At 47.2% G+C, this 21894-nt stretch overlaps 1 protein-coding gene across 2 annotated transcripts in view; it reads left to right on the top strand.

Annotated features, from left to right (window-relative positions):
• The window catches only part of ATP2B4 (ATPase plasma membrane Ca2+ transporting 4), a 94729-nt gene that overhangs the window by 25625 nt on the left and 47210 nt on the right, over positions 1-21894 (top strand). For both annotated transcript variants that reach the window (XM_081299362.1, XM_081299363.1), the window contains exon 2: positions 18758-19418. In XM_081299362.1, coding sequence (XP_081155488.1) covers positions 19226-19418 — 193 coding nt within the window. In that variant the 5' untranslated portion in view covers positions 18758-19225. The remainder of the gene's footprint in view (positions 1-18757; positions 19419-21894) is intronic.

Genomic DNA, 21894 nt, shown 5'->3' with positions numbered 1-21894 from the left:
ACCCCTTCCTGCAGGTTGTTGGTGTGTGTGTTGGGTGGTGTCCAGCGAGATAAGGTCGAAGGTATTCAGAAAACCTGGAAACTTTGCTTCTCCCTCTTGGGTCAGGAAGGCCTTAGCTGTACCTGTTCTCATCAGGTGTCGGTCCTCTCAGCTGAAGTTGGGGTGACTTTGGGAGGGGAGTAGCTAAAAGCTAACTTTTTTTCTCATGTTCCCTAGAGAGGTGATTTGTCACCCTCTGCCAGTCACCCTCAACACCTTTGTATCCTCCACTGTACCTACTCCTGCACACACGGGCGCGCACACAAACACACACACACACACACACACACACACACACACACACACATCTTGCATGCTGTTCACAAAGCTGGGTCTGTTTCCCCTCCCCATGGCCACACCACTCATCTCCCAGGTCATCCTGTTGAGTTGTTCAATGCTGCACCAGGGCCCTGCTGGGCTCCCACCCCTGGGCATGTCAGAGGCCACTGCCTGTTGTAACTGACCTCTGTTCCCCTGGCCTCTACCTCCATTACCACAACAGTCCTGAGCTCTAGGGGACCGAGGGGACAGCCCTGACAGCTTAGTTCTGCTCCTCCCTCTCCACCCTTCTCACCTGTATGTGCCAACATTTCTCTTGCATTTGCTATCCTCAAAATGTTTTATTGTGATAAAATATACAAAATATAAAGTTTATTCTTTTAATCTCACCCCCCCTTTCTTAATGTGTTACTGGTGATTGAACCCAGGGATGCTTTACCACTGAGCTACATCCCCAGCCCTTTTTTACTTTTTATCTCACTCTACCTCCTGAGTAACTTGTTATTATTTTAAAATGTACTGTTCAGTGACATTAATGTACATTTACACTGTGTGCAACCCAAACAAAAACTCTGTACCCATTACCAATATCCCCTCCCTCCATTCTCCTTCTGTCCAGGTGGGCTTGAGTCAGGGGACTCCCAGAGCTGGCTGCTTCCACATTTTCAGTCCTGCTTTTGGAGGCACCCCTTGGCAAACTGGATTCAATTTTGTTTTTCTTCCTCATATTTCTTAGGGTCTTGTGGCCCAAGGGAATAAGCCAGGTTGACAGGTACAGCTGTCTAGACTCTGGTAACCTCCTGTCTACGCCCTGTTTCTGTGCATTTGTCTATTCTAGGTACTGCATGTAAACAGAATCCTTTGGTCTGCCTTATTTCACTCAGCATTATGTCTTAAAGGTTCATCTGTGTGTAGCATGTGTCAAAGTTTCCTTCCCTGAGTGGTTTTTCCACTATATGGAGGTACAGGGCACTTCCTTTACCCATTGCTCTGCTGATGGAGGTTCTTCTCTCTTGAATCAGGCTTTTTTGGAGCACATCTTGGCTATCACATGGGGAGAACAGCCTATTCTTTCCTTGAAGTGGGACACAGATGGGGCCACACACCCAGTTGGTGGGGGGCAGGCATGGGGGTGCTGTTTGTAAACCCTGCTCCCACACTTCTTCCAGGTGTCACCTTCAGGAAGTTTCTTCTCAGCAGGTACTTACTGTGCAAGACTCTGACCTTAACACAGAAGCACTACTTGGAGAGAAAGGATTATGTGGGACACATCCTTGACTTTGCCCACCTTCCCTGGGAAAGAACCTATTGTGACACCCCAGGATCCTGTTTTCTAAAGGAGTCTGGAGGCTCTAGAGCAGCTTTTTATTTTTCCTCCTTTTAATGTTTTTGGACTTTTGTTTGTTTTTATTTATTTACATGTCTTCTCCTTATCAGTCTTTGTCATTTCAGGTCTCCTGCTGGGCTTCAGCACCATTTCTTAATATGGGTGTGTCTTCTGTTCTTTATTTAGACTCTCCTGGGCTGGGAATTCCCTAAGGGAAAAACTCTCCCATTCCTTTCTCTGACTCTTCCTCCACCTTTTATGATTCTCCTTTCTCTGTGTCTCTCCCTTTTACACCCCCCCAGTGCCCTAGGAACTATACAGCCTCTGCTTAGACCACAGTCTGTACCCTCAAGGTGTCCAGGGCCAATAAGGATGACACACACAGACATTACACAGACAGCGTGTCTCACAGTCACCTCTGGGAGGAAATAGAAGAAACCTATATTAATCCTCTGAGGTCATCAGGACAGGAATCCCCAGCCCCGGTGTCCTGGTTTGGGCCTGAATGTGAGAAGTCTGCCTGTTTGTTCTCTTAGTACAGTTTGTCTCCTTTTTTGTTTGTCTGAGACAGGGTCTCACTAAGTTGCTGAGGCTGGCCTTGAACTTACAATCCTCCTTCCTCAGCCTCCCAAGTCACTGGGATTACAGGCATGCACCACCTGCCCTGCTCCATTTTCTTATTGGACCTGGAGCCTGTAGGAGACCTGTGTTTTCCTGTGGTTTCATGGCCTAAACTGGGTGAGTCACTTCACCTTTAAGAGTATGTGTTCTAAAACCTGTAAAAGGAATAATATCGTCAGTCTCAACTATCTAAAGAGATTATCACAAAGTCAAAATGTCCTAATCCTTTGAAAACTGGGAAGCATTATCTCAATATGAGTTCTTGCCATAACCTTCTTTACTCTTCCAGATTGTTGTCCACCTATCTGCTCAGTCTTGCTTTCGCCACTTAACAAGGAACCTCAGGCAGACAGATTGTGCAGCTACAGCTGCAAGCTTGAGATTCTAGAGTGATCTGTGATTGGGGAGTGCCAATGCCTTCCTAATTCCAGAGCCCAAGACCAGACCCCGGACTGGGAAGCATAGAAGCCAGGTGGCCAGAGGCACTGGGAGGGGCGAAGCAATTTCCTTCCATCACCCAAAAACTTCCAATTGCAGCTCATCTTCATCCAATAACTTCCTTTGCACAGGAAGGAAGTCCTAATTCTCAGCCTCTGGGTGCAGTAGATTACCTGTTGATTGCCATTTTTCAGATGAAGAAACTAAGGCTTAAGAAGAATAGATGGGGAAGGACTGTCATGGGAGAGCCTGTGAGCTATGAGGGCCCAGGGCTCCACCAAGCACGGGTGGCTGGCTGCTTTGGCATTTTTAGCCCCACTTCTGTTGTATCTCTGTACAAACTGGATCTACTTCTGATTTTCTTCCTGATGTTTCTTAGGTCTGGTGATCCCAGGAAATGTACTGGATTGATAGATGCAGCTTCTATCCCATAAGGCATGTTTATAAAGATTCTATTTATTTATTTATTTATTTATTTATTTATTTATTTAGGTACTGGGGATTGAACCCAGGGATGCTCTACCACTGAGCTATATTTTCTGTCTTTTTTACGTTATTTTGAGACGGGTCTTGCTAAGTTGCTGAGGCTGGCTTCAAACTTATGATCTTTCTGCCTCTGTCTCCTGAGTCACTGGGAGTACAGGCATGTCCCAGCATGCCTGGCTGCCTTATAAAGATTTTAGAAAGATGATTCTAGCACATGGTTACCTCGCCGATACAGTAAAACTCAGGATAAATTTCACCTCCCAACCATTTCCTTACCTGGTACCCATGTTCAGGGCATAGCCTACACAACTATATATAGCGGCTCTGGAAAGACCTAGAAAGTCTCCTTTGCTCAAGCTATAGGGCTGAGCCCACTTTGTGGAGGTACATTCTGTGAGTGAACTCTGTAGCAGTAGCCTGATGGCCACAAGCTGACCTGCAGTGTAGACACCAGAGGCATTGGATATACATACACATGAATGGGTAAGGGAGCTGTTTCTATCCTTCATTTGACACCTGAGAGTCTGGATCTTGGATTCCGTGAGTTGTTTGATATAGTTGGTGAGGAAAGCAGGGATTTGTTCTCTGAAAAGGCCAGGATCTCATTAGTACATTTAGTGGTGAATTGTGGTGAAGTCTGACCTACCTCCTGGCTTGTGGTCAGCAGACCCAGGTTTTCTGTGCCTTGAAATGTGCAGCCCACAATGGTGCCCTAATTGTTGCTTTGGGGGGTAGCAGAGTCTTGAGTGACTGTCTCCTTGCTACTTCTCTAGGGGGGACCCAAACTGGCTCCAGCTAAGGAGGAAGTGTCCAAGGGGTTTCTCATAAACTGTGGAGAACAGCCCATGAGTCCAAAAGGGAATTCCTTGGCCAGGGGGCCACATTCAAGTGACAGCTGCTGGGAGGACATGGTAGCATGTTGGTACCCCATTCTGCCTACCTGGATCCTTGGGAACAAGAGTTGTTAAATGTCCTGACCAACCAGGGGACCTGGGAAGACAGCACTGATGTCGATGTAGGGGTGGGCAGTGGGGCAGACCCCTGTTCTGGGAACAGTACCTCTACCCATCATCGCTGGGCACATTGATTCACCTGACTTCTTGCAGATAGAACTCTGAGATTTGACCAAAGCAGCTCAGTTTTGGCCTCTTTCCTTGCCTCTGGGTTGGTTGGTGGACAGTTGATGCAGAAGAGTGTGCTCCTCTTCCTGTGAACTTCCTGGAGGAATCTCATCCATGAATGGGGCCTTATTCTCTCACCAAGGGGCCTCCTCACCCAGTGCTCACAGGAAGAATGGCAACTGTCAAAGCTGTCCACGTTCTTTCCCCTGCTCTGCAACCTTCTCCTCATTTTGCCATATCCCCCCTCCTTTCCTGGCTCTGGAAACTATTCCCATAGGAAGGAAAACACGGTTCCCATCTACCTCCTTTAGGGCAAAACCTCTGTTTGTCCTCTTGGAAACCATGGCAACCTGGCCTAAGAAGCCACTTGTACCATCTTAGAAGTTAGTGTTCCAGAGCCTTGGACTCAATCTTGTGACTCTCCAGCACTCCCCCCCCCCCCGACCCCCAGGCAAGGGGCACAGGAGCCTCTGATTTTTCAGATCTGCTAGTCCTTTTACGAATAGGTTGGCAATGGGAGCAACTTCTTTGAAGGGTCAGGGTGCGGTGCACACAGCGTTTGCTGGGAACTTGGAAGAGGCTCTGGAGTGTAGTCTCTGCTGATTTGGGGGCTCCTTTCCTCTTCCCCTTCTCACTGTTATGCAGAGGACCTGGGCTGGGAGTGGCTACCGTCAACTCTTTTTTCTTTCTTCTCCCAACGTGTTTGTCCTTCTTGCTCTGGTGCTACCTTTTAAAGGCCCAACTTGGGAATGCAGGGAGCTGAGATGATTAACTGCAGGAGCCCAGTGGAAGAATTCCACAGCCTTAGACGGCAAAGTTTCTGCCTGCCTGCCAGGGACTGGAGGAAGGAGGGGAGACAAGGCCGCTGTCCTCAGCTTCTCTTTGGACCCAGCAGCTCAGAGAGAGAGAGATTCAGCAACTGAATCCCTAAGGGCAGGCAGGGTCCCCTCCCTACGCTGGAAAGGGTTGTTCTCTGGTGATGGAGATCTTGCTAATTTAGAACAGCTGGCCTGGGTGTGCGAGGCTGGGAAAACAGAAAGCTCCCTCAAGCTAACTTGAATAGTGTGAGATGCCTTTGGAAATTGCTGGCTTAGGATGTCTGTTGATACTCCTCTTCTTGTCCCTCTGAGAATCCCTCTGTACGTTGGGGAGAACTAGAAGAGACACCTTGTCACCAGAGTTGGATTTGATCCTTCATGTGTCTATTCCCTACCCAAGTTCTTTTTTTTTTGGTACCAGGGATTGAACCCAGGGGTGCTTAACCACTGAGCCACAACCCCAGCTCCGCTGCCTTTTAAAAATTTTTAAATTTTGAGACAGAGTCTCGCTAAGTTGCTGAGGCTGCCCTTGAGCGTGCGATCCTCCTGCCTCAGCCTCCCAAATTACTAGGATTACAGGTGTGCACCACACCCAGCTCCCTACCCGAGTTCTGGAGGCTTGGGTGGAACACAGATGGGACAGTGGAGCCGTTTGAAGTTTGTAGTTGGATCCCATCAGTTTACCCTCTCCAAAGCTTGAACTTTCAGCTTCCTTGGGAGATTTAAAAGGAGTGCCTTTTCCACCTGTCAGTCTCCCAGCCCCTTCCTCCATCAGACTGCTCCTCTGATTTTGCTAGACTGGGAGCTTGGATGAGCATTCTGAAACCTGACTTGTTTTTAATTCATAGGAATATTTTGATATTCCTCCCCTTCCCTTCCCTCTCTTAGAAGTTCTTCTAAATCCTTGGTTGGTTGGTTGTTGGTTTTTTGTTTTGTTTTGTTTTGTTTTTGTTTTTGTTTTTGTTTGATTCAGCTTCAAGCATAGTTAGATGCTGCATAAATATTTGACTTAGCCCATCAGGCTCCAGAGAGATTTCAGAGAATGCAGTGTGGTCACAGGGTCGTGCCCTATGTGTCTCTGGACCATCATCCATGCCTCCAGTGACACAGTTGGCCCTGTGTTGGTGCTGGCTCTGGTTATCTCACAAGTCCCTGACTTGCTTCTCAGCACATCCTGCTCCTTCCACCATTTGAGCCAAGGTGGACTCAGACAGGGATGATTGAAATTGTAACTTATCCAGGTAAGTGGGGGGGGCTCCATCCAATTAGACTGTCCCCGGACATGTGGAAAGAGAGAATGAGGGTGAATGAAATGTTATAATAGATTGTGGGTATACCTAGGTATGAAAGAATAAAGACAGAGACTTGAGAATGAGGTATAGAGAGAGAAAAATGAGGAGGTAGAACGGGTGGTATTTTTCCCATGATTCCCGACAACTTCGTGCTTCAGAAATAAAATAATCTGGAAAAAAAACCTCCTTTTTTTGCCACTTCCTACAGACCTCCCCACCACCACTACCCCACCGTTCTCTAGGTTTTCCTTGGAGGTTTCAGGATGCTGTTTAAAATGTTGTTTGGGGCCCAGTGTGGTAGTGCGCACCTGTAATCCCAGCAGCTCAGGAGGATTGCAAGTTCAAAGCCAGCCTCAGCAATTTAGCAAGACCCTAAGCAACTCAGCAAGACCCTGTCTCTAAATAAAACATAAAAAGGGCTGGGGATGTGGCTCAGTGGTTAAGTGCCCCCATGTTCAATCCCTGGTACAAAAAAAAAAAAAAAATCATTGTGGAGAGTTTGGAATGGAATGGGTTCTGTTTTCCCTCCCTTTCACTCTGGGAGAGTGAAGGATCCCAGCGGTGACGGTTCACACCCCCACCCACTGCCCCCACATACCCACACCAAAACCTTAGGACTCTGTTCTGGAGAAGAAGACAGGGGGCATCCAGTTCTTTCGCTCAGGGCGGGCTTGGAGGAGAAATGCTGAAGGTGCAGTGCCTGGGACTTAGTATAACTGATTGTCTCTGGTGACTGGGTCCCTCTCTGGGACTTCCATGCTTCTCCTTTCCTTGGAGCAAGGAGGATGGTTTATTCATTAATTCCACATGGTAAGCCAGGCCCTGGGCAGAGGTTGGGTTTCATAGGTGATACAGCCTTTCTGCTCATTCAGAAGAAAAATACACAGTACCCTCCACTCTCTCTCCCCTGAGAGACTTCCATCAACAGTGACCAGCTGGGGCTGAGTCACCTCCTGGGCCTGCCTTTTGTCTCCTGCAACAATGGGCTTGGTGTCCGTCACCATGGATCTGAGTTCTTTTTGAATAGATGTTCTTCATCGCTCATGATTTTGGGAAGCTTGGTCTGCCTTGGGATTCTGAGATGTGTCTGTATCTCTGTTGGCTTTTTTATGTATTTCCAAGTATTATCTTCAACTCAGCTGGAGTTGAGGCCCTTAGACCTAGGAGAGACGCACTGATTATCTGGAACATTAGTTTGTAGTTGGTGTCTTTCTACCAGCCTTCTCCCGAGTGCCCAAGACAATCTCCCCTCTGTCCCCTCTGTATCCTTTACTCGCCTCCTCCCTTCTCCTCCCCTGCCCTACAGGAACTGGGGTGCTGATGACAGTTGGTTTGACAGCCTTCGAAATGATGCCTGCTCTGCTCTTTTGACCTCAAGATGCTGCCAAGACTGATATCTGTCCCCAAGTTCTGATTTTTCCAACAAGACTTTAACAGCTAACTGGGGCTGTCAGTTAGGGCTCTGACCTCTCCTGGGGCAGCACAAGGGTGTTTCCCCCCTGGAATCATCTGGAATCATCGGCATCCTTCCCCTTCTTCTGCCCTCTCTCCTCCCCGGGGTTGTTCTCTGTATCCTTTCTAAGCCATGGTGGCATCTTGGAGGACTTCAGTTATGAGATGGAGGAATTGGAACACTCTGTGGGATCTGCTTTTTTTGAACACTACCTTAACTTTATTTTGATCTGGTTAATATGCCCATCAGAAGTGGGATGTTTCTTTCTCCTAAAAAATATATATATATATATATACCAATCAGGAAGGAGCTAGAATAATGTGGGGAAAAAGGGATGATTAAATTCTGCAGCATCTTTTGAATTTTAAACAGCTCTTTCTGGAAAGGTGACTCTTATACCCCATGAAGCCCTTAGCAACCTACAGCATATTTGTCGAAGTCAGGATACACTTTCAGCTTGGTTATGTGTATGTTACACCTATGCTAGTGACTTCCATTCCCTTGCCCCTCTTGAGCTGCTTATGACTGTTTTTCTTACTGGTTGTTTTGTTTTTGGTTGGGAGAGTGGACGAGACCAAGGGCCATAGTGTCCCATCCAGTGATGGAGATCAACTGATCTCTGACCACTCCCTAACTCCTCTGCCAAAAGCCATTCCCACATGTCTGGTGCCATGGAGACATGCATGTCTAAGGAGGATTCAGCCTTGCTTTGAATCATCTTTCAGCATCTGAACCTTGAAATGCGCTCCTGGGTGCTGGCTAGGGATCCTCACCATCCTGGCTGCCATCTTAAATGTGTTATCAGGGATATCCCTTCACCACAAAGCTCCCTGAGGAATGAGAATGAGGTGGAAGTTCTCTGTGCAAGTGGAGTGATGTGTCCCTTCAGGGGCACCTAGAGGTTGTTCCTTGCAAACCTCCAGAGGTACACCTGGCTCTGCTGGTAACGCTGCTGCCCAGGGGAGTGGGGAGTGGAGGGGGTGGGGCCTGAGCTTCTCTTCCCACAGCCCTGGAGGGGTCTTTAGTATCTACATGCTGAGGTGGGGCCCTGGCTGGGACAGGGGGACCCCAGGTATGCTGCTGGCTGGAGGAAGATGACAAAGGGGACATTATCCCTGTGGGCCCTAGAAGTGGGAGAAAGGTGACAAGAACCTGGGTTGGGGCCTTTCTCCTTGACAAGCCAGGGACAGAGGCAGGGCTTCGGTTCCCACGCCACCAGCCATGTTTGAGGCCACCCGTTCTCTTCTCTGAAGGAGCTCGCCCTCGCGCCCCTCTTCTTCCCCTTCCTGGCTCAAGACATAAGCTCTGTTTCCTGGCTACTCTTTTCAGTCTTGAGAAAGTCCTGGTGGCTCCCCCTCCCTCCTTTTTTAGAAGCTGTTTTAGGGGGCTGGGAAAGGAAAACTTTAAAAGTGAAATAATAAAAACAGACCTCTCTGCCATCACAGGCACATAAATAGCTGCACCGTAGCCAGGCTGCACACTCACTTTGCCATAGCAACCCAAGACGAGTGTTTATAGCAGCCTGTCAGCCGGCCTGGAAAACAGCAGCTGCTGCGCTCTGCCCGCCGCCCGGGCGGCCGGTTGGCCTGGGAGCAGTGGGCAGGCTCCCTGGGAGGTGTTGTGGAGGCGGTGGGCCTGGCCTTTCTGCTGGGCCCCTGGGGTTGGCAGAAAAGTGGCAGCCTGGAGTCCAGATATGGCGGGGGCAGGGACACTGGGGAGGGAAGTGAGCAGGGCTCTTTGTTGGGCCTGCACCTGGGTGTTGTTTCCACCCATCCTGCGGAGACAGGAAACAGGAGGAGGATGGACTGAGCTCCCACCTGAACCTGGAGGGAACTGGCAGCCCTCTGAGCCTCACAGGGGACCTTGTTTTAAGTTTCTGAATAAACCTGGGCTTCGCTGCTTTCATGCGTGTTGCGTGACATCCTCTAGAGTTGATTTTCTCAAGGTCTAAAAGGAGGTGGGCTTTCCTTGAGAAGCTCAAGGTTCTCCTGAGTCTAAGCTGCCCTGGGGTTTAGGAAACAGAGGTCAGTCCCATCCCAGGACTGCAGGAGAAGAGAAGAGGACAGAAGTTTCAAGGCCTTCCTACACCTTCTCCTGTCAGCTGGGAGTGAGGGGAGTGCTCTGACCCCTAATTCGGATTCTCAGAGCAATGTGACCTGGTGGTCTTGGAGATTCTACGAGGCTGGAAATTCATAGATGGTGGAAATGATTCAGAACCTCTGCAGTATTCTGTTCTCAAAGTGTGGGCCCCAGACCAGTGGCATCGGCTCACCGTGGTAAGGAACTAGGTAGAAATGTGCATCCTCAGGCCCTGCCCCAACCCTCCTCAAACAGAAACCGGAGGGGCCAGCAATAGGTTTTTACCAGACCACTCCTTCTCCAAAGCACTGCACAAGCCAGCACAGGGCCTAGTCCATGCTCCAAGGTGATCAGATCAGCCCACCCTCTAAAGCCCTGAGCCCAGGCTTAGAGGCTCCAGTCTACGTCACATGTGACAAGGAAGAGTGAAGTGGGGCAGAGAGACAACAGGTTATTAGGGAGTGCCCAAGCTCTCTTTCTTAACAAATGCTGTCGTTTTACTTGCTCATTTGCCTGTGACTTTCAGGAAATAGCTGGACTGAGAAAACACTGAAATCATCAAAGGAGTGGGGGGAGCTCTCTGGGCCCTGTGAGTTGAGACTGTCATGGAGTGGTGAGGGTTAAAGGGAGTGTTGGCCAGGCATGAGGGCCACTGTGAGATACCCTGAGGAGTGCTGGGTCGAGCTCGGGAAAGTGGGAAAGTTGTGTTGCTTCCTCTCCTGCTAAGCCCCTGGGAACAGAACTGTCCACAGCTTGCCCTTTGGGTAGGAGAGATGTGTCCTCCTCAGTCTGAGGCCAGGCAGCTTTCTCCTTGCCCTTGGGGACTCCCGCAGAGCCTGAGGTCTGGGAGCAGCCAGGTCCTGCCCCCTGGAGCCAAGGGAGATTGACCCTCCTCTCCCTCTCCATGAGCATGACATGATTCTGCTGAAATTTGTTTCTAAAAATAACCCCGGATTCAATCCAGCTGCTAAAAAGCCCCTTTGTTCCCTTGGAACCAAAAAGTGGAAAAGCCACAGCAGCCCCAAGAAAGGCAATCGATGTTGTCCCAGAGAGAAGACATGCTGAATACTCGCATCCCTGCCCAGGGTCTGGTGTCTGTCTGTGGCCTAGTGGCTTCCTGTCCTGGTTCTTAGAGGGGAGAAGCAGATACTCCAGCAAACGAGATCCTGGGAATTTCCCACCATCCAGTGGGAGGGGTGGGGGCAGTTGCCCGCTCCCCTGTATTAAACAGTAGCCCTTCTGGATGGCACTGTCACCCCCACTTGAAACCCACTTTGGTCCTCTTTAAACCAGCAGAAGGATGTGGTCAGCGTTGCTTTCCTCTTCTACGTTTTTTGGAGCTTGAGCTTGCTGTGATCACACACACACACACACACACACACACTAAGCCACAGGAGGACACAGAGGTGACCTGGGCCGATGTGACCCAGATTATTTGAAAGACAGTATCTTCACCATGGCTCTGGGCCCAAGCGACTGCCATTTCTTTTTCTTTTCTTTCTTTCCTTTTTCTTTCTTCCTCAGTACTGGGGATCAAACCCAAGGCCTCACATGTGCTAGGCAAGTGCTCTATCACTGAACTACAACCTAAGGCTCCCTTTCTCATCTTGATAATGTTGATGCTGTTTTAGAATGGAGCTAGGGGTGACACTGACCTCTCAGGCACATTCCTGCTTCCTCCCACCCACTGTTTCCCTGCCTACACTCTGGAGCTTCCTGTCTTCATCTGGGTGCATCCTGGGGTCTCTGACCAGGGCTGGAGATGAGACGGCCAGGTGATCAGAATCAGACTACCAACTATGGGTCAGCTCTCAGTATCACTGTTTAGGAAAACCTTGTCATGTCTATGAACTATCTTCTCCTTGCATCTGGCCAGAATTAATAAGTTTTGCCAACATTGTCACAGACAATGTTGTCATATCCTAGACAAACATCGTGGTGTGTTTTATTTTTATAATTTTGGACCTCAAGTGCAAAGGCCTGAGTCAGTCGTGGCCCACTGTTTTCAGAGGTCCATCTAGGTGTGACCCCTCTTTTGCTCACTCTTTTCCCATATCCTATTTCTATTTCTTCTCTGCCCATGAGCAGCATTCTAATGTGCTAAACTTTCTTTTTGTTTAAATTTGACCCTTAAAATGAATAGTACTGCTTTAGATGCATGTATTTTAAATTTTTGTAAAACTGTGAAATCTTTTTTCTTCCACTAATCACTGTGTTTTTAAGATCAGCAGTATTTTCATGTGTACATCTAATCTGTGTTCCTACTTATGGGATAATGCTCCATATTACCTAGTATGTCTTACCTGTCCATCACTGGGAGAATGGATCTCAAGTTGCTTCCAAGTCTGTCTTCACAGATAATGAATCAGTGAACATCTTTACACAGGCTGCCTTCAGGGCCTAGAGGAGAATTCCTTTGGGAGATGCACCTCAGTAGATGACTGGATCCACCGATGAATAAACTGAGTTTAACTAAGAAATATGTGGATTCTCTGAGAAGGCGGGATGGATTCTGGATTCTGAGATCTTGGGGGTCAAAGATTGACTCATTTTCTCCCCAAAGTTACTTTGATTCTAGCACTGCATGTCTGCAGCTCAATTGAAGAGGATGCTTTCAGAGTAGACTTGGGGAGAGGAAGACGGTGTAGGGCAGCCTAGTGCACACGCCTCCTAACCAGGAAGCAGTGTTCTCAGGAAAGGGAACATCCACCAGAAGGCTTGGTTCTAGGGGCTAGCTGGGTGTTGACATCAGGTTCCTGGGCCAGGCCACAGAGTGCCATCCTGTGGTCAGTGCAGAGACCTGGTCCTGGGGCCTCAGCCCTCACTTGGCTTCCTGGCATGGGTGTGGCTTTTGGATACTGATGATAAGTCGTGCCACCCACCACCTGATCATGAGCCAGCACACTCTGCTTCTGACCTTCTTCCCATGCCTCCAAAGGAGGGCATGTGCTCTGTCCGGTCAGATCTGCAAAGCAACAGGCATTAGAGCAGAAATTAGGGCAGGGCAGGCAAAGGCAGGGAAGAAAGAGGTGAGGGCCATAGTGAGGGTGGCAGCCAGACCTGTGTGACAGGCACTGACCAGGGTGGGCTGGAATCTGAGTCATGGAAATAAAGGGCCTGTAATGAGGAGGGGCACGGAACAGCCTCTGGGTGGGCTTCCTATCTTCAGAGGAAAGGGCTGGCCTGGGGTGTTTAGGCTGCTGCCATCTCACCAGTTTTCCTGGCAGGGAACCTCCCTTTTGGAAGCAGAGGAGAGCCTGAGAGAAGGAAAAAAGTTTAAAAAACTCCAGGTGATGCTCAGGAATTATCCCTGAGCTGGATCTCTCTGTGCCTCTCCCAGATCATTAGGAATCACAGGATCAAGAGCGTGACATGAGGGCTGGGGTTGTGGCTCAGCGGTAGAGCACTCACCTGGAACGTGAGGGACCCTGGTTCGATCCTCATAACCACATAAAAATAAATAAGTGAAATAAAGGTATTGTGTCCAATAGAACTAAAAAATAAATATTAAAAAAAAAAGAATGTGACAAGATAATATGGAGGAAGTCCCCAGCCCCACCCCTGGGCTCTTCCCAGGTGGGAATCACGTATGCTTGGAGCTGTGCCAGTCTAGATCCCAGTGCATTCTGGTTCAGGGTCCTGGTGAGCAAAGGATGAGGGAGGAGTATCTGGGAGTGTGTCTGTCCCTAATAAGCTGTGGGTCTATCTGTATACCTGCCCATAAGAGGTAGGTGTTTTCTAATCTATTTCAGAGCCTTTTAGTGGTCCTGAACAAGGGTCTGATGGGTTATATGGGTCTTCTCATCAAGGTTTAGGAAGTAAATGCATAGCTTTTTTTTCACCAACATTTTCTTAGAGCATGTGTCTTGTACTTGAGGCAGGGTGACTTTGGATTCAGACCAGGGTGCAAAGTCTGGCTCTCTGAATCTATATATCCCTGCAATGAAGGAAAGTCCATCCTTTTTATAGGATTATCAGTGAGGATTCAGTGACATAGTATATGTAAAATGATAATAGCTACTGTGTACGGACCAACCCCTACATATCAGGCACTTTTCCCAACATTATGTGTAATTGTAATGTACCAATTTTTAAAAGAGGAAAAAAAAATAAAATAAGTTACTTATAAAAAATTACTATAAAATGCTTATATTGGGGCTGGGGTTGTAGCTTAATGGTAGAGCATTTGCCTCGCATCGTGAGGCCCTGGGTTCAATCCTCAGCACCACATAAAAATACACAAATAAAAATAAAGATGTTATGTCCATCTAGAATAAAAAATATTTTTAAAAAATGCTTATATTAATACACATTTAACTTCTCACTGATTTTCAATACAATGTATCCTGTGGCACCTGGCACATTATAAGTGCTTAAGAAATATTTGTCCCCTCCCTTCGCACCTCTCCCCACCACCACCCTGTTCCTACCTCCCCTGGGATGAGGGAGACTCTGGGACAGAGAACACTGCAGGCGCTGCCCCAGAGCAGCCTCCATGGATCAGGTCCTCAGGTGGGACCAGCCTGCTTCCTCCCCTCAGGGCCTCCTTCACTCCTCATGTCCTGCCTGGCAGATGCTGACACTCTGCCAGGTGTGCTACCAACTCTCCCTGAGCAGAGGCTCTGGGTCCAGAGAAGAGGATATGGCAGGGCAGGGCCAGGGTAGGGCCAGGCACACCAGTCCGCTCCACTGAGCAGCGCAGGCCCCTCCCTCACAGCCAGAGGCCAGAGTCAACTGGAGGCCAATTCTGTCTGCGCTGCACCAGCCTGAAGGCCTGGCCCACCGCTTCTCTCTCCATCTCCACCACGCTTAGCTTCCTGCACCTCACCAGATTCACCTCCCTTCTGGGAGGGAGGCTCAGGGGTGGGCTCCTCCTATCTTCCCACACAGTGTACTCTGTAACCCACACAGGGCTACCTCCTTCCCCTCATAGACGGAGAATCTATCTCTTCTTTAGCACCCTGGGAAAGCTTCTAAGACTGAGGGATTCTCTGGACCAAACTGGAGGAAATTAGAGTGTCTGGCTGTTGTGGATGGTTGGGGGCTTTAGGGAAGCAGATTGCTGTCTCTGGCAGCTCCTTGTTTCCAGAACTTGCTAGTGAGCCTCCGTGGGTTGACTTTTCAGGAAGTGTGAGGTCCCGTGAAGCTCTGTGGGTATGGAGGCCAGAGGGGGCCTTTTTTGCCCTGTTCCCTGGGATAAGATATAGTGAACTCTGAAAGGGACAGAGTTAGAGAAAAGGTGAATCTTTCCTGAAGATGGAACTAGTATTCCCTGTCCCTAGAGATGCCTGCATTTTAAAGGGCCTTTATCAAAACACTAAGGAGTAATGTGTAAAAAGAGTAACGTGTTAAAAGGACTAAATGTAAAGCAATATGATTTCTTGCCCTGGGAGGAAGGGGTGAGAGAGTTCGCACAGGAGAGAGAATCCTGTCATCCCCTAGGTTTGCAAAATGCCAGAACTGGGGAATGAGGACATACCTTACCCAAAATGCCCCCAAGGCAAATGACTAATCCTGACCTGACAAGAGGTAGTGACTCCCAGGCTAAAGTGGCGTGAACACTGCCAGATTATTCTTTGGCAGTTGCCTAATAAGGTTAGGGGCCAGGCAAGCTCAGCAGTTGCAAAGAGCTCATTTTCTAGAGAGCTCACAGAGAAGCATGGCCACCCTGACGTGTCGCCTATTTACAACAGAACTTCTATAGAGCTCCCACCTCAAACCTGGGGGCCCAACCACACACTGCTTCTTTGACTTTGTGCCCACATCTGGATACTTGATCTACTGTTTGTGTCTCTAGATCAACCTGGAGCATACAAACCTCCTCGTTCTTTTCCACAGTTTTGTTTTGTTTTGGTTTTTAGTACTGGGACTTGAACTCAGGGGCACTCTACCAGTGAGCTACATCCCCAGCTCTTTTTATTTTTTTATTTTGAGACAGGGTCTTGCTAACTTGCCTGGGCTGGCCTCCAACTTACGGTCCTCCCGCCTAAGCCTTCAGAGTCCGTGGGATTACAGGCAGGCACCACTGTGCCTACCTCACATGGTTCTTTAGCCTGGTGTATTCTAAACTTATGTGCCCTTTTCCATTGGTGGCCTGTGTGAATAGAAAAATCTCTCCCCTTTGGTATCCTGAGGAGAGGTTCAAAGTAAGGAATTCACCCTTCTTATTTTCCAGAGACTCAGGACACATGTGCTAATGGTTATAACCCAGCTAATGGCTATTGTTAAAGAGTCTGCCTTGGAATTTTCCATTCTTTTGAGTATGGGAGGGGGGTTCCTGGCAGGAACAGATGATGGGGCACATGGATCTTATTGCCTTTCTGCTTTCTAATATAACAGAAGTTCATTCACGTCAAATTAAAACTTTTTCCCATCACTTGAGTGCCCTATACTGGACACTGGGCATCTTTCCAAGATTTTGAAGCACTAATTTTTGATCAGTAATCCCATTTATTACTTTTTTAAGATGATGTGAAGAGGTAGGACTGATTCTCCTTTTAATTAAAAATAGGAGGAACTAGTCTTAAGAAGGCTAAGTGATTTGCCCAGAGGATGACTGAGGAGAAGATGGTAAATCTAGTTCTGAATCTGCTACTGGTCATCCAGCAACAGCAACAAAATGTGAACTGAATGCCCACTCTGTGCGGGTTCTCTCTCAGGAACTAGGTACAACGCAGTGAATAAGACAGGTAGAAGTGTCTGTCTTCATGAAGCAAACGCAGTAGCATGTGAAGGTAAAAATCTTCTGTTTCCCAGTTTTTCTATCAGCATTGTACCTGACTTCCTCTGGAAAGGTTAAGGAGTTCTGGTTAAGGATCAAGATGGGTTTCTGGCTGCACAAGCCCCTCCCACTCCTTCCAGCCTTGGAGGAGAAACTAAATAGGAAGAGAAAACCCTGTAGTACAACCGTCCTCACTTATTGGCAGGGACTATATTCTCAGATACTCAATGGAGGCCTGAAACTACAGAAAGTACAGAATCCTATATATAACATGTTTTTTTTCATAAACAAACATCTTTATAAATTAGACACAATAAAAAATTAACAACAATAGTTGATCTGCTACCTCAGGTTTTTTTCAGACCTTGTTCCCCAGGATTCCCTGATGACATTTAAAAAGAAAAGAGAGTGTGATATTAAAACAAACAGACAACTGCTTGCTTAACTCTTTGTAAGGCAGAGCAGTCTTAAAATCTATGCTAGGAGGGATTACAGGGGCATCTTACAGGGTGGGGGCAAAGACCTCCATCCCAGAGGAACCTGTGGGGAACAGCATTGGTTGGAATCAACAGGGATTCTGGCCACATGTGATTTTTTTTTTTAATATTTTTTAGTTGTAAATGGATCTTTTATTTCGTTTATTTATTTATATGCGATGCTAAGGAGGGAACGCAGGGCCTCACACATGCCAGGCAAATGCTCTACCACTGAGCCACAACTCCAGCCCCACCACATGTGATTTTGAAGAAAGTAATTTATAAAAAAATCAAATGCTTATTGGATGGTTCTTATGCTTCTTCTTTCAACTTGTAGTAGTGAGGATGTCATCTGTTTATAAGATAGGCTGAACAGAAATCCTCACAACCTCTTGGCAACTAAACTCAAGTCGGTGGAGACTTAAATCAGCACCAGGCTTCATGTATTCCAGTGCTTGGTTCAGGAAGAGACCCTGAGAGCCTCCATGTTTGAATGGCTGATGTGAGGCAATGGCTTCAGCAGGGCACGTAGCCAGCTTCTGCCTGAAGCTGAGCACAGGGCTCAGGGTCAAACTTCTTCCTGCTTTCAGCCCTCAGTACCCTCACTTGCACATACTTTCTCCCCACACCTTAGTCAGTTGGGTGAGGGGTAACACTTGTCTTCCTGGTGGGGAAATGCCGCCTTCCTCAGATATATTTACTGTGCTGACTTGAGGCCCTCTGGTGCTCAGTCACATGCAGGTGAGCTTGTCCTTCCTAGTGACCTTGCTGGGGCCCCATGCTCTAGCAGAGCTGATAGGTATCTTATCCCTCCCACACTGGAGAAACCCTACATTCACAGCCTTCAAACTTACTATCTTTCCTTCTCAGAGGTTCTTCTGTCCCCTTTATTAAAAAAAAAAAAATCCACCCTGTATTGAAAACTGCCAGTGTTACTCTCTCCTTCCCCACAAAAGCCTCTTGGAGGAGAGATGAAGCTTAGCCCCAAGAACCAAACTTGATGCCTGACTTATTAATAACTGCCATCAGCTGCCTAATTTCCATAAAGCTGAAGACTGAGTATTGAAAGATTTCTTAAAGGATTTGGGTATCTTCTATCAAGTTGTCTTCCTGGTTGGTAAATGTCTGCCTTGGGAGTGGGGAAGGGTATGGGGTGTGGCAGAGGGTAGCAGACCGGCAAGCCACCCTCCAGACCACTTGGGCCTGATCTCCTTTTTCTGACCTCTTCTCACCTCTTAAGTTTCTAAAGAATCCTGTAGTGGGTGCCTCAAATAGGGAAAGCATTAGAGTCATTAGAGGTCATAACCTTTTATTTCCAAGTCTTTAAAGTTGTGGGGTTTGTATGGCTTGGCTTAGGAGACTGAGACCTACAGGCTGGGTTGTATCTGACATAGCTTCTCTATAAGCTTACAAGCTGCTGGGCCCTTCCAGGAAACAGGGCCTCCCCTGAAGCAGTTCGTCTGTTCAGGCCTCAGTTATCAGTTCAGCTCAGAGGTTCACTGTCACCTAAACCCTGTGCTAGAGTGGGTACAGTCTGCCCTCGCAGATACTGGATCCTCTTGGCTGTTCTAATTGTTTCTTTTTTGTCTATCTTGCCTCTATTCCAGAGATCCAGCTGTCATCGGTATCCAGGGAGCCTTCTTCTTCCTCCTCCTGCTGACACTCTACCATAGAAGTTGCTGGTTGTTGCTAAGGTTGCCTCCATGGTAACATGTATATCCTGTTTACACCTTCATCTGGGCAAGTCAGTCTAAACTAGGAACCTACCTACTCTGGACAACCACTTCCATCACCACCCAGGGGACACCAATCATCGTGACACAAGGTCCGCCTTCTACTCAGTTCCCCCATCCTCTTCCTCCTTTCACTGCCAGGCTTCATACAAAAGAAAGGATCTAGGTTTGGGGTTGCTACCCTGAAGCTTACTGCACAAGATATAGTCAATCTGTATTCTCACTGGGCCCCCAGAGAAGCAAGAAGCAGGAAGAAGTGGGGACAAGAAGGCAGGAGGCACTGACTGGTTGAAGGGAAACTCCTCATCTTCTCTGGTTGAAGGGCTGGTAACCGCAAGCAAAATGACGAACCCATTAGAACATAACTTGCCGTCCAACTCAATAGCCGAAAGTCATGAAGGAGACTTTGGCTGCACATTAATGGAACTGAGGAAGCTCATGGAGCTGCGTTCAAGTGATGGACTGAACGAGATCAATGTCCACTATGGAGGTGTACAGAATATCTGCAATAGACTGAAAACCTCCCCTGTGGAAGGTAAAGGCCATTTCAGGGGTGGTGGAATTGGAGAAAGGTAGCTAATGTCTCACAATATTGTTTTCCAGCTTCTAGGGAAGGTACATTTCTGGAGACCCCATTGGTATATTTTTGTCTGGTGGGAAAAGTGTGGCATCTGAAGCTCTAAAAGGAGGTGAGGCCATGAAGAGCCATTATTTTTTTCCCAAAAAAATGATATTTAGGGACTGTGGCATTCTCTGAAAACATTCTTTCTTCATTTTTCTGTATCAGTATACAGAAAGGAGGATATTTATCTTATAAATGTTTATGGTATAAATGCTTTTATCAGCTAATAATCATCTAGTCCTTTATTCTGTATCAGTCTGATTTTGAAAGAGTTCCAAGATAATCCTTCCTCCACTGATCTTCAAGTGTAATGGGGAAAGGGCGCAAAAAAGCAAATAGTCCGTCTACACATTTGAGCACTTTGTTGTACACAGAAATGGGATGGCATATTATAAGGTATCCATATCTTTGAATCACCCACTCTTTTCTGTCAGGGAATTATAAATGATTTTTTTTCCAACCCTGCTTGATACACTAATAATATAATTCTTCTTTATTCTTAAAAGAGAGTGAAAAAAATGTAGCTTCATGCATGCCTAGCTCTGCCCAAGTGCCTAGTGCACCATGGTGTTATGAAATTTTGCCTCATCAAAATGTAGAGAACAAAAGGGAACTTTCTTTCTCACTTTGGTTGGGTTGCAGCATCTTTGTTTTTTTTTTTTTTTTAAGAGAGAGAGAGAGGAGAGAGAGAGAGAGAGAGAGAGAGAGAGAGAGAGAGAGAATTTTTTTAAATATTTTTAGTTCTCGGCAGACACAACATCTTCGTTGGTATGTGGTGCTGAGGATCGAACCCGGGCCGCATGCATGCCAGGCGAGCACGCTACCACTTGAGCCACATCCCCAGCCCCAGGTTGCAGCATCTTTGTAGCAAATTCTTTGTGGGCCCTGTGTGTCAGGCAGTCCATGATTGAGGAACATGAGCTGGAGCAAAGATCCTACCCTTTAGAGGCCTTCAGCCTCTTGTGGTCTCCTATTTCTGAGCTCTCCTCAGAGGTCACATCGTATTTCTGGTGAATTCGAAGAAGAGGTTTTGACTCTTAGTCATCATTGTATTGTAAGTTAGTCACTTGGAGTCTAGACTCTGTGTGTGGGGGAGTGGGTGCGTGGGTGGGTGGGTGGGTGTGCATGCTCGCATGCGCACATGCAATCTCAGTGCTGGGAATGGACTCCAGAGTTTCCTTGTGCATGCTAAGCAAGTGCTGTACCACTGAGCTACCCCCCCATCGTGACTCTAGACTTTGTGATAAAAAAGAGGCAGAGATTTTTACATAGATATGTGCATATTGCCCATCTCTTGTTTTCTTTGTAAACTAAGAGTGCTTCCCTACATGTTCTCTTACTTTTAGAATTCAGTTTCCTATCTCATAAGCTTTGAGTTCAAGTAGTTCTACCATTTGAATAGCACAGAACAGTTTACTCAGCCTCCCCGAATCAAACAGATAATACCTAGCCCACCGAGTTTTGGGGATTAAATAATATAATGTATGTATAAGTCCAAATTTATAATAGGTGTTCAATAAATTAGTTGTCTCAGATTAAAATAGATCCATGTGTCTGGAGATATTTGCTAGAATATGAGTACCTCTGAAGTGCAATTATCATAGCTGATGAGGTTACTACATGTGTAACTGCAACTTCTTTCTCTTTCCTCCACTCACTTTAGGATCATAGAAAGACACCTGGTGAAGGCGGCTTTCATGTGGCTCAGTCTCCGCCTTTTTACTGGTATCTAATGACTGCCCTTTGGGCACTGCCGGGCTCTTGTCAGCTGAATTTCTTTATTTGGTAACTTTTGCGCAGTATTGACCTTAATGAAAGTCTGCACCTAATTATGTTCTCACTGAGATTAGGCAGTGTTTTTACAAACACCCATCAGAATTTAAGCAGGATCTTTCTTTTTCCCTTTAGTAGGCTGTTCTGGTCAGTTGTTTCTCTTACAAAATGGAACTTAGGGTCCAAATAAGCTGCAACCTGGGGATCTCCTAATAGCAGGACCCAGACTTTTCTCCAATTTTCTACTTTTCCAAATCCTTTCCTAGTGCTGCAACTATTTACTATCCGGTTCTCAGAAAGCTTCCATCCCAAAGGATGTTGTACTTTTCTCGCAGCACTGGATATCAAATGTTATAAACATAGTTAATGCTTTTGGATTCCTCACCAGTTCCCATTTCAGTCCTATAGCTAAAAGCCACCCCTTCTGGTGGCTGGTGCCTCTCTTGCTATAGACTCAAGTGGTGCCAACTTCTCAGGTCTCCTACCACTGACACAGTTGTCCACTGCCTTGCTCCTGCTTCCTTAGATCACAAATATGTGTCCTGATTTGTTTTCATGTAAGATTTACCATAGGGTTTATTCTGCAGCTAAGAAGGCAGGGTATTGGGAACAACCT

Source organism: Spermophilus citellus, assembly GCF_964194105.1.
Source record: "Spermophilus citellus genome assembly, chromosome: 6".
Classification (NCBI taxonomy): domain Eukaryota; kingdom Metazoa; phylum Chordata; class Mammalia; order Rodentia; family Sciuridae; genus Spermophilus; species Spermophilus citellus.
The sequence above is the reverse complement of the archived record's forward strand: the minus strand, read 5'-3'. Positions and strand labels throughout refer to the sequence as shown.